The sequence below is a fragment of the Anomalospiza imberbis genome, chromosome 8 (genome assembly GCF_031753505.1).
Source record: "Anomalospiza imberbis isolate Cuckoo-Finch-1a 21T00152 chromosome 8, ASM3175350v1, whole genome shotgun sequence".
Taxonomy (NCBI): domain Eukaryota; kingdom Metazoa; phylum Chordata; class Aves; order Passeriformes; family Viduidae; genus Anomalospiza; species Anomalospiza imberbis.
In genome coordinates this window covers 25,897,672-25,911,507 of record NC_089688.1, presented here as the reverse complement: position 1 = coordinate 25,911,507, position 13,836 = coordinate 25,897,672, and the positions used below count along the sequence as shown (strand labels likewise).

The 13,836-nt window shown below is 41.4% G+C and overlaps 1 protein-coding gene across 5 annotated transcripts in view; it reads right to left on the bottom strand.

Annotated features, from left to right (window-relative positions):
* Nucleotides 1-292: 292 nt before the first annotated feature.
* RBM20 (RNA binding motif protein 20) overlaps nucleotides 293-13,836 on the bottom strand; it is a 99,365-nt gene continuing 85,821 nt past the window's right edge. For 3 of the 5 annotated variants that reach the window (XM_068198024.1, XM_068198026.1, XM_068198028.1), the window contains exons 8-14: nucleotides 13,272-13,351; nucleotides 11,790-12,474; nucleotides 9,853-9,951; nucleotides 7,776-8,445; nucleotides 5,287-5,406; nucleotides 4,451-4,572; nucleotides 293-525 (exon numbers count right to left, since the gene is read on the bottom strand). In XM_068198024.1, the coding sequence (XP_068054125.1) occupies nucleotides 415-525; nucleotides 4,451-4,572; nucleotides 5,287-5,406; nucleotides 7,776-8,445; nucleotides 9,853-9,951; nucleotides 11,790-12,474; nucleotides 13,272-13,351 (1,887 nt within the window). In that variant the 3' untranslated portion in view covers nucleotides 293-414. The remainder of the gene's footprint in view (nucleotides 526-4,450; nucleotides 4,573-5,286; nucleotides 5,407-7,775; nucleotides 8,446-9,852; nucleotides 9,952-11,789; nucleotides 12,475-13,271; nucleotides 13,352-13,836) is intronic. The other 2 variants (XM_068198025.1, XM_068198027.1) reach the window with 2 other exon arrangements.

Genomic DNA, 13,836 nt, shown 5'->3' with positions numbered 1-13,836 from the left:
GTGAAATGGCTGAAGATATTTTAAGCAACATTAAAGCCTATAAATAGTCACATCTCCTTTCCTTCCAGCATCCACTGGAGGATGCTGAGTGCTTCTAAGTACTCCACCTGACCTGTTACATCAGAACTAAAACTTTAAGAATCCCTGAGAATTCTAATTTAATCTAGGAAACCACTCCCAGCATGCAGAGTGTGAGAAAGAATTGCTCCACTTCTAACAGATATGCCAGCATTGCTTCACCGTGGGAAACAGTTTCAGGCATTTTGGTTTTTAATGGCACTCTGGGCATAGATGCATGGAACATGCTCTTTATTTCCCCTCCTCTGTACAGTGCAAATTGACAGTTATATCATAGAAATGGAAAAAAAAAAAGTATCAGCATTCACTCATTACAGCTCTTCCAGTTCATCTGCATCATAGTTTCTTCTTTGCAAAGTGAGGAACGATGCCAGTGTCATCCTGAGGCAGAGGGCTGCCTTCTTCCTTCATTTTCAGGCTCTCTTCTGCAAGCTGGGATAGATACTTCTGCAATCACATAAAAAAAAAAAAAAAACAAAGCATTGTTACCAAAACTGAAAATATTCAACACAGGATTTTTTTATGCCTCTTCAGAGCTCTAACTCTTCCAATATCTCAAAAGGAAAGAAAGCACACAGAAGCCCCATTTTGGTGAAAAGTCAAGCTAGAAAACATGGCCGTGTCAGGCAAACTACCTGAATATATGCAGAGCCTCAGAAGTTCAGAGGTTTACTGTGTGCCACAGGGGGAACTGGTGACAGAACCAGGAGGACCCTACTCCCCATCAGTCTGTGTAACCAGACCTCACCTCTTCTCTACTCCCCTGTGCTACAGGGCAGGAACTAACTCCACTGAGTCAACTGAATTCTGCTAGGAAAGTACTGGTGTGTCAGAACATAGATGTGATTCCAGAGTCTTGATTTAAAGTTTATATATTATATTTTCAACATGTCCAGTTCAGAGATACACCTTTTGTATGAGAACATTTTGTTTTAAGGAAATAATCACACTCAGTATAATAATTAACACAGTTTAGCAGTTTGGCTAGAGTATTTACTTTTATTGTGTTTCTCTAAGATAAAGCCTTTCACTGCTTTGGGTACTCACTGAGATTTAAAAGAACAGACATGGCCAGTGAGGCTTTCAGCCTTTTGGCAGTGCTCTTAGTTGGCAGAGCTGCACACAAAATGGATGATGAATGGGTATGGGTCTCAAAATAGTGCTCAAACTATTCAAGGTCAGCAGACACAGAAATGGATGGAAAGAAGCTTTTTCAGCAGCAGCTAGTGCAGAGACACCTGGGAAATTCCAACATAATAATGTAGAGGTATTCTTCTTAATGATTTACACACATCACATACATCACACTCAAGAATAACTGATCTACACATTATTAGGATCATAAAACTCCTTTTACTCATTCTGATTTATTTTGAAAAGACCCTTTCACATCACTGCAAAATTTTCTCTACTTGCAGGATTTCCCCAGCATACAGTTTACTCTTTTGCCTCTATGGGGAAGAGATTAAATGAGAAATGGATGTAAAAATACTAAGGGCTGTGTTAGAATTTCCACATTCTCTCAGATAAATACAAGTTTTGAATCTAAGAGGTTCATCTGAAAGGGACTCGGCAATGGTAATGAAGGGACATACCTGTGACAAAGTGACAACTGCACCCTTGTTACTTTAACTCTAATTGGGCTGTGGAAATTCCACAATTCTCAGTCCTGATCTCTGAGTGCAAAATTCCATGTGGCAAAAAGCCAGAGTAAATGTTACAGTAGAATACAGAGATATAGGGACCATAAAGGCTGGGAGACGTGTTCTGTACAGCATGAACTGTAATAAATCGCTGACACTTGTCCCTGGATCAGATAACCCAAGCTTTTGGGGCTTTTCATGAGCACCAACCAAAATAAGACTAAGTTTTATCCACTACCTTTAGCTGATGTTGCCAGCTATCATGAGTACCACAAACACCAGGTATGAAATTTGCAGATTCAGATTAATATATAGCAAAATGGCAGTCAAGCAAAAATGTGTGGTTTTTTTCATTTAAATACAAGTTTTGACAAATACTGCATAAAGCCAGTGGAAAACAGGATGAAATACTGCACTGAGTTGCCAAGGCAGCTTCCACCAGATGAATGGTGACAGCTTTCTGTAGCTGGAGGAAGTGGAGGAAGGGATGGCAAAAATATAGATTTTTTGGACGTGGGAATTGCAGTGTATCTGTAAATACAAATATCACCTGGGAAAATAATTTATTATGACAAAGAGAATTAAAAATTACAAAAGGTCTGCAAGGCTGACAAAGAAAGAGCTGATTTTTTTATCAGTGACTGATGTTATTCGAGGGGCATCACAGTTAGATAAAGTTGACTATTGTACTTCAAGACAAAACTATCATCATATAAACAAGGCTTTTGGAAGAAAATTGGCAAACAAGCTGTTCATTTTTGCATTCAAATCCAAACACTGAACATATATTTTGGATGTGGCTCAAGGAGATCACACGAGAGACAACAAGTAGCAAATCAGCTATAAAAGACTCAAAACCGTGACACAATTTGGGACACTGCTGCTGTCACTGGATGATGGCATTTGGCATTCAGGAAGGAGAACAGGAACACTGCAGCAGCACTCCCATAGCTCCACTGCAGAGTCCCTAGTTGCTACATTGGTGGATACACTCGTTAACTTGCATCATCACAGCAGATGACACAAACTCCTTGCAGAATGCATAAATGATCATTATGGCAACTAAAAGGGTTCTAGCAACACAGAACACTGATTTGCAATTTGCTAAGTTTCCACTTGAGCAGGCAAAAGTTGGACGAGACATTTATTTCCTGTATGTAGTAAGATAAGAGGTATGGCTCAACAGAAGAGCTTGTTTTTATTACTGCATTTGGCAGATTTAATTTTAACAGCTATTATAGTCTTTGTTCTTTTATCTCAAATTAGTGTTAGATATCTACCACAGTACTCATGGGAAATGTCTTAATAGGGAGATAAATAGGTTATTTTCACACTAAGTCAGTTTTAGTTGGGCCTGTTTCTTATGGCTTTAACAAAGTAAGTTAGAAAATTAAAAAAGAAAAATCCCTTTTCTTCGCATGGAACCTGTTTCCAGGGGCAGGGGCAGGAGTTGCAATCTTTTTTTAGTATTAATTTCTTAGGGACAGACTTGCATGGGATACACAGCCTGCACTGAGTGGTGCCACCTCTGGTGAATCCCTCTGGGGTTTTTTGTATGAAGCAAAAAAGGAATGCAAACTGGGCACCTGTTTTTCAAGCTTGCACTTGGAGGGTCCATTATGAGCAAGCATCAGAGCTCTGTAGGAAGCCTTTGGAAGCCAGAGGCCTTTGTATAATCACAGCTATGGAACTTCAGGAAAGCCAAGAAGAAAATTCTCGCAGAGAAATTACTTGACTGTGTCACTAGAAAAGCCGATGCCTACTAGCCAGCTAAGGAAAGAAAGCTATTACTTGAACAGAAGCAGAGTTTTCACATTTACTGTGGGCAGAGGGAAGGAACAGAGAAAGGAGGAGCAGCTCTGCTTTGCTTTGCCATGACTTTTGCTAAGAGTATGAGAATGCCAGCACAAGTGTGTGTTTAGCATACACACCCTGCTCATGAGCAGGGACTGGGGGTGGGAGCCAAGGCCATCTCCTCTGAGGAGGCCTGAGCATGGCACAGGTAATGCTCAGGCTGTTGTGACTGGTTCTATTGCTGGTGCATCTCAAAAGTGACAAAGGCAGGTCTTTGAACTGCAGGCACACATGGTCTCCCTGTACTGTTATCAACTGCTGACATGTTTTTGTTCCATTCTTACAGAGCAACAGGCACTGACATGCTCCTGCATATCCTGATGGAAATTAGCAGTGGTGCTCTGCACACAGGGATGGGATTTCAGTGGGTCACAGGAAATGCCTGGCAGAGCCCGCATGTCAGAGAGAGCTGCGAGCTGAAACACGCTGAGAAACCCACACCAACACAGAAATGGGTCTGGCTGCCTTATCAGACAAATACCATGTTTAATGCTCCTGACATTAAGATGTACTGAACACTGCCACTGCTGGGGTCACTCCCAGTGACAGAAACAGCGGGGGCCCTCTGAAATAGGGAATTAAAGATCTGAGTTGCATGCCGTGCTAGTGACAAGGACCAAATGTAGATGAGAAGATCAAATTATCACCTGGCCTCATTTTACCTACGATCCAGAAGTTGATTTCAGGGACCTAAGAGTGAGAAATTAGCATGCTATAATGATTGGAACTACTGAAAAGTTTGTTTACCTGAATTTAACTTCATCTGAATTCTGTCCACAGACTAAAAACTAATTTTTTATCACATCATCTACCTTACACACAAACCACTCCATAAGCTTAAGCTTGTTGTTAGGTAGCTTCAGGTGTGTTTTTACCTGGAGATTTTTGTAGTGAACAGTACTCCTGCAGTGACTTGTCTTTGCTGTCTCTTCATTTGTATAGAAGAGTCCACAGAGCTTGCAGTAAAACCCAGTTCTAGGCACCACAAATTCCACACCTGTTGAGAAATTCTGAATTACATTAAAGTGTCACTTGAAATCCCATCCCTCCCATAATAAACTTGTTTTCAAAGAAAAAACGTGCTATTTAGTTAAATATTAGGAATAGGAAGACTGAATCCTGGATTCACTTCTCTGATTTCCCTAATTTTGCAATATTGAGCTGCACTTTAAAATCTCGTGCACTGAAAACACAGCCTTTCTCTTCTCTTCTGTTCTCTTCTCTCTTAGATATACATGCTTTAAAATCTATCTTCTCATAATATTGACCGGAAACTTCACTCTGTAACCTCAAGGGCTAGAAAAGCAATAATACTTTTTAGCAGTAAATTCATGTTTAAGTTACACAGATTGCTTTTGAGGATATACTTCTTCCAGGTGTTTCGCTCATAATCAGTATTTACACAGTAAAGCCAATACTTTTTCTTATACTTTATTGCACAGACTTTTAAATCACTGAGTATTTTTTCATACGTATTTCATATATAGTGCAAGGGAACTTATTTCATCTCATCAGCTGCCTTTTGCCATTAATTTGGAATGAATTAGCAATGTTCTAGAATCAAAAGGCTGCTTCTTTCAACAGCTACCCGTCTGTCATATACTCTCTTCCTTCTCTCCTCACATCTGTTCTGAAAAATAAATATAGCAAGTAGCCTTAAAGTGACATCTTGTTGTAAGGCCTGGGTATTGCAGTGGGCGGCCCAACGTACCCAGGGGAATGCTGAGCTCGGTGAAGACATCCTCTTGTTCCCAGCCTGGTGCAGAGGGCCTTGGTTTAGACTCCACCTCCGGGAATTCCAGAGATCTCACTTCCAAGTACCTAGAATTTGCTTAACAAATGAATAAATGTATTGAATGAAAACAGTTTATTAAAGAGACGTTTGTAAACTTCTTGGGAACACTTTCTGGGTGGATGTATAAATGAAGTAAAATCAGGAAAACAATGCTTTTCCATTCCAATCAGAGGACTCCAGCAGCTCCAGCAACTCCAGCAGCTGCACTATGGTGTGCAGTCACTCTGATTTCTCCCAGCAGACCATTTTTCTATTTCTAATTTAATGTTATGTTTGGAGGGGTTTTTGTATTTTAATCTCTATATAGAGATATAACATTACACAGCTCTGGCAGAAGCATGGCCTGACTGCAGGTTTGTAGCCACATATGTTATTGCATGATCAGTGGAGCAGCAGGGTTGACACAGGGGCTGCTGAGATGGTGGGGCCAGCAGGACCTGATGAATACAATCCTCCAAACCTGCCTTTTGTAGGATCCCTGCAGCATCACTGGCATCTTCTCCCTGGAGCCACTCTTCTCCCATCCTCACCTCTCCAAGGAATGGTTCCTGCTTTATGGCTCCCAGCCACTAAAAGGTTTTGGTTTCTGAATAGTAGGGATGGGATGGTTGTTCCCTGCTGGCTGACATTAACTGACACAGCAGGAGATTCAAGATGTGGAAACACTGGATTGATTTACTGAGGTAGATAAAGCCAGTCAAAAGAACAGATGCTGTCCCTTCCCATGATTTCTATCATATGAATTAATTTTTTTTTAATTAGAGGAATTTGCTATCACAGAGCTACAGAATTACAGATAAACTGGTCTGATTCCTCTTTTTCAGTCCTTACATCAAAGAACCACCTCACTTGCCCTGACAAAATTTCTATTGCATTGCAAATTTCACCTAAATAAGGGATATATTTTCTTATAAAAAAACATATTTTGTCCAAACCAAACCTTTCCTGTCTTTCAAGTCTGTAGTTCAAAGATCTGTAGTTTCTGACTATGAGAATTAATTTTTCTTCACTTTTAAATATGTCTATTGCATGATTTAAATGAAAATAATATCAAATTCTAACTGGTTGGCTTTCAATTTAACTTTAAACCTACCCCAGGATTCCAAAACTGCAGCAGAGAACCTGGAAAACCCCCAGTAAGCTGGTAAGCTTTTCTTAAGACACCCAGGGCCTTTGCAGAAACTTAAGTCCCACTTAAGTTGGTTTCTGTGCTTCTGAGCTGGCAGCTGCATTTGTAGAGGGCCTAAAGCCTTGGACTGCAGATCCCGGATAACAAGTCCATCTCAGAAACCTGGGAAGCATGAGAGGCCCTGGAGCTTCCAGGCTCCCTGCTGACAAGCTGGAAGCTGAGATGCTGGAAACACTAGTAAATATGCTCTTGAGACACCCAACTCTTTCATCAGCTGGCTGCCCAGGAAGCCCAGGAGAGCCAACTTTGCCCTGCCCAGTCCCATGGCAATGTTCTCTCCAAACATGCAAAGTCTGGCAAGGTGTCTTCAGGCCAATTGGGTAAGTATTAAAAACCAATGAGTTTCAAATCTGTCTGGTAGGAAGAAGTTAGCTCAAAATCAGATGTTCACATGAAATGTTTCCAGCATTGCACTCTCAAAAATCTTCCATCAGCTTCTTTTCAAAAGCCATCACATGGCCTCTGACAGCAATTAAAAAAGAGCATTTCTGGCCAACATACTCAGTGTTGGTTTTTACTTCATCTCACTACGCACAGCCCACTTGCTCAAGTATTATGACAAGGAACTGAACTGACTTTCAGACCTCAAGATCGCCTTTTTCCTGACAGCTAAAATAAAAATAGGTAGCTATGATTGCATTTATTGACATTATCTCACAGCACATCCTATCAGTTATATTAAAGGCAGTATGCAGTAGATAACAGGACATGATAAGGCAAGTCCTGGCAAAAGGCATTTATTTGCATGAGCAGGGACTGAGAAGTAACAATCTATGCATGATATCCACATTTTTAATGCTTCAGTACAGTGTGTAAGAATACCCACCTTGTCCAGGAGCCAGCCAGACATTACAGATACTTTTCTGTTGACCTTCAGAGACTGTCACTCATTTCATTGACAATTCAAAATAAATTTAGCTAGGCACTGAAAGACTTCAGCTAAACTCATGTGAACCTTGACATGACAATTATAGCAGCTTATGCCTTTCAGAAAGCTTGCAAGCTGCTTATCATATTTCCTTTACACTATTCATCTAAGAGGCTCTAATGATTTAGCTTGGCCAAAGGCACTGGCGTTCTTTTACTGAGCTGCTCCAAGGACAAGCCTTGATACTATTAACGACACTTATTCTCGTTAGCAATAAATTTCAGTCCACCCTCAGAGAAAACATGCAAGGCTCTCTGCAGGCTGAAGGGAAAAAAAAGCAGTAGTTACCCTTGGCCTCTGGACACTCTTGGCTTCCATGTCTTGTTTCTTCATTAGCATTTTTAATGAGTGTTTCCGTAACTTCTCTGCTCTCAGCTCCTTGTGATCCCATCTGTTTGTAATCATCTATAAATGTATCAGGGAGCTGAAGAGTCTCTTCTTTCAGATGAACAGAAGGTATATGGTGATCTTCAGGCTCTAAACAAGTGTCAGAGCTCTTATCAATTTTTCCTTCCTTCTGGTGGCAATCAGACTCCTTAGCAGATTGGTCTTCTTTCAATTCCTCTGGCTTCTGTTCAGGGTCCAGATTTAGGCTTGATGCTTCAGTTACAGCATCATCATTATCATCATCCTCATCATCTTCCTGACAGCCACTAGAAGCTGCACTGCCCTTTGATGTTCTGAAGTTTGTTTCTAAAGCTTTATGGGCAAATTTGTCTTCACTTCTTGTCAAGTGGCTGTGATCGTTTTTCAGGTCTAACATGGTTGACATACAGGGACACATTTCTGAAGCAGCTTTATTTTTTTGATCAACTGGGACTATTTCTTCAAGCTCAGTTATATCAGGCTCCATAATTAAATCATCTTCTCCTACTTCATCTACTGTCACTAATTCCTCCATGTTAGCAGGATACCAGGTCTCACCTTCTATTTCACTTCCACTCTCCCAGTCTCGGTCCTGTCACAGATGTAAAACATTTGAGAGATTGGTGATTATAGATAATCACTGTTAAAAAGTGGTCCTTGAAACCAGGAAGAACCTTGATATGGCCATGCCTAACTCTTCTTGTATTTTAGTTTCAAAGAGTGATATGCCTTGGTGCTGTGATTTTAAACCTTATGCACAAGGACAAAAACTCTCTATGGAATAATCACATAAACTTCTCTTTGTGAAGATTCTGTAACTGCCTTGGGGATTGCAGTCTTTCCAGTCCCCCGCTTCTTGCTTTTCTGTAAGCAGTACAGCAAGGCACAATGTGTTATACTTTGTTGTGCAATTGATGCTACTATGTGATCCCCTACCTCTGCCTCCTTCTCAGTGCAATGAAAATATACTGAACCCCATTCGAGCCACTGTGGCTTTCACTTTCCTGGACCGGGTCCTTTAAATTCCATGGTGACTGAGAAAACATGGCTTCCTTCTGCAGTCATTTCCTTCCACCAGCAAGATCCCTCTGTCAGGGACTGTGCTGGGAGCCACTGGCCTAAACCTTAGGAAAAAGCAGGTTCACAGTTATACCCGAAGGTACATATTCTGAAATACCTCATATATGCAGTTTGAGACTTACAGGACTTAAGCACTAATACTGGACTTGAGAAGTCTTAGAATTAAAAGGTATATCTTACTTTTAAGACACACTTGCATCTTAGATTTCAACTCCCAGACTCCTTGTGTACACATAATCTATTAATAATCTGTATTCTCCTCCTGTTTAGCCATTCCCACACTTCCCCTCCTAGAATCCTAAAACAGCATGAAAACTCTGTGAGCTGGCACTGCTCTTGCCAGGAGATCAGTTTTCTGCAGCAACAGATATCAATATCTTCCATATTTGACCATCAACCCATGACCCTACAGAAATGAAGCTGGAGTAATTCCAGGGATATTGCTGTCCCTGATTGCAATGCAGCAGTAGGGGTGCTGTAAAGGCATCATTTAATTAAAACCAGAAACAATCAGGAGACTGCTATCTATAGTTCATAAGGCCAATGTTCTAAAAAGTATTCATCATAGTCCCCTCTTTCCCCACTAACTGACCACATCTCGTATTTTTGGGCATAGTTTGCAAAGTTACCCAGTTCACTTGAGCATACATTCCTTGCAGCTGCCACTGCCAAGCGCTATGCATGTGAAGCAATGTACATGAGCAGAGAGTAACTAAAAAAAGAGTTCCAGAGACTTCAGGAAAAGCTGTCCCTTAAAGCAGAGGTCAAGATAAGGCAAGTTAATTTAAACAACCTCCTTCTCCAAGCCCTTTATGTGGTTTTTCATGAGGGGTTAATATTTCATTTGGGAGAACATTCTACCAAACCTGAGATTTCAATCATTTTCTCAAAGAAGCTACACCAACAATGTGTCACCAACCTTCTCTTTCTTTGTGTTTTCCAGAATCTCTCCGGATTCTTTTCCTTGTTTATTATCTGAAGGTGAGCTCTTCACTGGAACTTGCTCCTCTTTTTCAAGCTAAAATAAATACATATACACGTATAGCAACACACAGTGGTGCTCTAGTATGTTTCTATTCTGGGTTTAGAGAAGCAAAGTCACTCACAAGGTCACATTCTTTATTTCTAAAGTTTATGCAAGAAAACTAGGCTGTGGGAAAAGACCCAACAATAAATTCCATTAGCAGAGCTGTACAAATAAGAATTAAGAATAAGAATTTTAAACAAAATTAGAGGTGTAATTCATATCACAGAATTGGCTAAATGACAGGTGGGGGAGAATGTCAATTCATTAAACTTTCCAGCCTCCACTCTTCTGTTCTCTACCCACATTTGTTATGTTGGCTCAGATGTGGTAAGGAGAGCAGCAGTGTTAAAACTCTGCAGAAGACCTTGACTGTTTTGTTTATTGACAGAGGATCAGTTGAAAATGGAATTGGTTGTACAGTTCATACTTGGAAAGAACAAAACCACAGTACTACCTTGTATTTAGTAAAACAGAGACAAAGCAAAAGTGAGTTCAAGACATACAAAACTATTTCTTCCTTTTAATATAAATTATTAGCAATAGTCCTCAGAGGTATGTCTTTAGCAAGGCCACTGTAAAACAACTTGGAAAACATGCAGAGGAGTGTGATTTAGGATGCTGTCTGACATTCCTCTCTGACATCTCCTCCCAAGGAACCATACATCATAGTAAAATACCAGCCAAAGGAGAAAGATGATAAAAAGTGGTACAAACATGCTTATCTATGGCATGAGGCAGTGCTGCTGCTGGTTACAGACTAGTGAGATACAAACCTAGGAAATTCCACCAGCTTAGACCCACATGAGAAGGTCAACTGGAAACAACCAACAATGGCCCCGGCAGCACAAAGGCACAAGCAAGAGATGAAGCCCTGGTCAGCCAAGCAGCTCTGCAGCCGCCTGTGCCAACAGACCTGGGGGTGGATGGCAGCAGCTATCCCTGGGGGACTCCAGGGGCGGCAAGGTGGCCAAGAGCCAGTAACTAGATCCCCAAGGGGTGGGGATGCAAGTATGGGCCGTACTGAGACTGAGCAAATGAGGTATCTGGATGTGTTCCCCCCGCCTACTTCTTCCCAGTGGAGAATAAAACCCACAAACATTGCCACTTTACCACTGGAAGTATTTCTCCAGAGATTGCATAATTTTATAGGTGAGCTGATTCAGTGGTTTCTGTCATGGGAAGAGATTTCTGCCAGAGCACTGAAGGGAGTGGTGTGAGTTATCCCTGCCACAGTTGAGGGTAGGGACACATGATTAATAGAAACAATTGTTCTGTTGAGTTATCCAGAAAGAAATGTTTCTCATTAAAATTTCATTCCCCATTTTAATAGTATAGCAACCACTTCCCTGTATAAATACTGTGCACCTCTGTAAAGTATCACTTAATTTCCAGATAACTCAACCCTCCTCACTGTCAGTGGAAGCAGGTGATGGATGCAGAAAGAGCAGCTATGGGGCATTCTGCACAGAGTTAGCAGGAGAACAATTGCCTCTTCACAAACCTGCATGCAAATAGCAGACTGTCACTTGGTTTCATTTTCAGCTGTCTGACCCTATCCCTCATTTGTTACCCAAAGGTTCTATGCTAGAAACAGAATGATAATGTCCATACACCCAACATCACAACAGTGTAATAGATCTGCATGATCTGGGCAAAAATGTGGACAAGATGACCTCCCAAGACTTCTTCTATGACTACATTCCCTGATTTTATCATGGAAAAAACATTTCTGGCATCACACCCACAACAAATTCTCTAAGATACTTTAGAAAACATATTATTTCACCACTTACATGTCTTCTTACATATACTTTTAGATCTCTATTTACCTCATTCTCAGGAGGTTTTGTTTCCTTTACATCACTGCCTTCAGCAGCAGCATCTTCTTGGTCTTTTTCAGCTTTCTTCACTTTGCTCTTATCACTTTGTTTTTGCCTGGAGCCCTCAGATGCTTTGCTGTGCTTCTGTTCAGCTGCCTCCTCCCTGGCAGTGTCCTCGCTGTAAGAATGCCTGCCTTCCCTTAACTTTGCCTCTTCCTTTCTCTTAGATCTCCCAGGTAAATCCTGCAGCTGCCTCTGAAACTTGTCAGATTTTGACTTAGAGGATTTTCGGTAATAGTCATCTTCCCTGTTCTTGTAGCCAGATAAAGGGTGAAGGGACCCAGGGGAACCAGTCTTTGTGTATTTTTCTCGGTGTCCTCTGCCTCCATCAAGCCGTTCATCCAAATCAAACTTGTCCAGTTGTCGGGAATAATGTTTCCTCTCGTGTACCCACGTGTCAGTCCTGTCCCTCTTCTCGTCCCCATTCTCTCGCCATTCTCTGCTATCTCTTTCCTCTTCCCGCCGAGAATAGGGGGACTGATCCCATGCCTCTCTCCCATTTCCCCAGTCGCTCCTGCTGGTCCCCAGCGGGCTGTGTGGCGAACTGCAGGCAGTGAAGCTGGGCGTGTGGGACCGCGGAGACAGCGAGCGGATTATGGGGCTGCGGGAGCGGGGCCTCTCAGTGCCATACCTGCTGCGGGGGGAAAAGGCAGCTGTAACTGGCTGACCCACTGCTGTCTACCAATTCCTGTGCACTGGAAGCGCATGGGGACTGCCCTGGGCACTGCGAACCCAGGCCTTCCACAGACATGCGCTGCACAGCTGCAAACAGTGAACAGGAGAAAAGGCAGTGTCATAGCCACAGAGCTTAACTAAATCCCCACAGAACTGTCAAGAATATATTCATTCATTCTTAAAAGCATCTCATAGGGCTTTAGCATTAAAAGCTTATAATATGTTAATACCTTTACAATGACCCTAATGTGTATACCCTTAATACTCAGTCAGCTAGGGCATCTCTGACACAAAAATGACAAAGGCCACCTGTTTAAAAGAGCTGTTTTAGGACTGTTATTCCTCTCCAATTTTGCTGAAAGTTCCAGAAGTCAGAGAGATCAGAAATGTACCCAAATACATTTTAATCTGAACTGCCTCCTTCCCACTTGGTCTCAAAGCACCCCCAGCCTTTATGCTTTTCAGTCAACAGGGATGAGACTGGAACAGTTTCATTTTTATGCTTTTCACATGACAGACATACTTTCTGAGACATAATCAGTAGGAAATAATTATTTTCCTAACATGCACAGTTTCAATTGTATCTCATTATACAGGCCCTGTACCAACTATTGAACTATATTAAAATATGTACTATTTTATAAGTGAAATCCAAATTAGGAAAGCAAATTAAATATGAGAGGGAAGCACACAGACAATACTCCTTCTACCTGTAGGTTTACAGACTTCCAGTTCCAAACTTTGGAGAAACTTTACCTGTCCACTTCACGCAGCAGGTCCCTCTCCCTCTGTGAGTGGATGTCCTGGATTATAGCAGCCACATTCTTACCTGGTTTCTAATAAAAACAAACACACTGTTTAGCATGCTGCTCTACTCCCCAAGCTGATACAGGTGTTTTGTCCTTCAAGAAACAGTATCCATGCTTCATTCAATCATACTATAACTAGAAATATTTTGTTTCAGTGTTGTGGTTACACTCCCTTTTGCAGTTGGCTTCTCAACAGCAGGATCAAAGCAGTAAAATGATACAAACGGAAAATTTGCTCCATTACGTTGTAGCACTCTGTCCTCATGTTTGGCTGCTCTAACAGGCTTTGAAAACTAGCTTGTTTTCAAACATCGTTACACAACCACTACAGAGCATTTTCTACGAACTGGATCTAAGAGGAAACAAACCAGACAATTTTTCTGATACAGAATCAAATATGTATAGCAGCCTATCTCTGATCCTCTAGATATGAACTGCCTTCTCTTGATCTCAGAGTTGTTATTCATTCTGGAGTATAGTTCTAAAGGACTATGTTTAGACAAGGAGAGCTT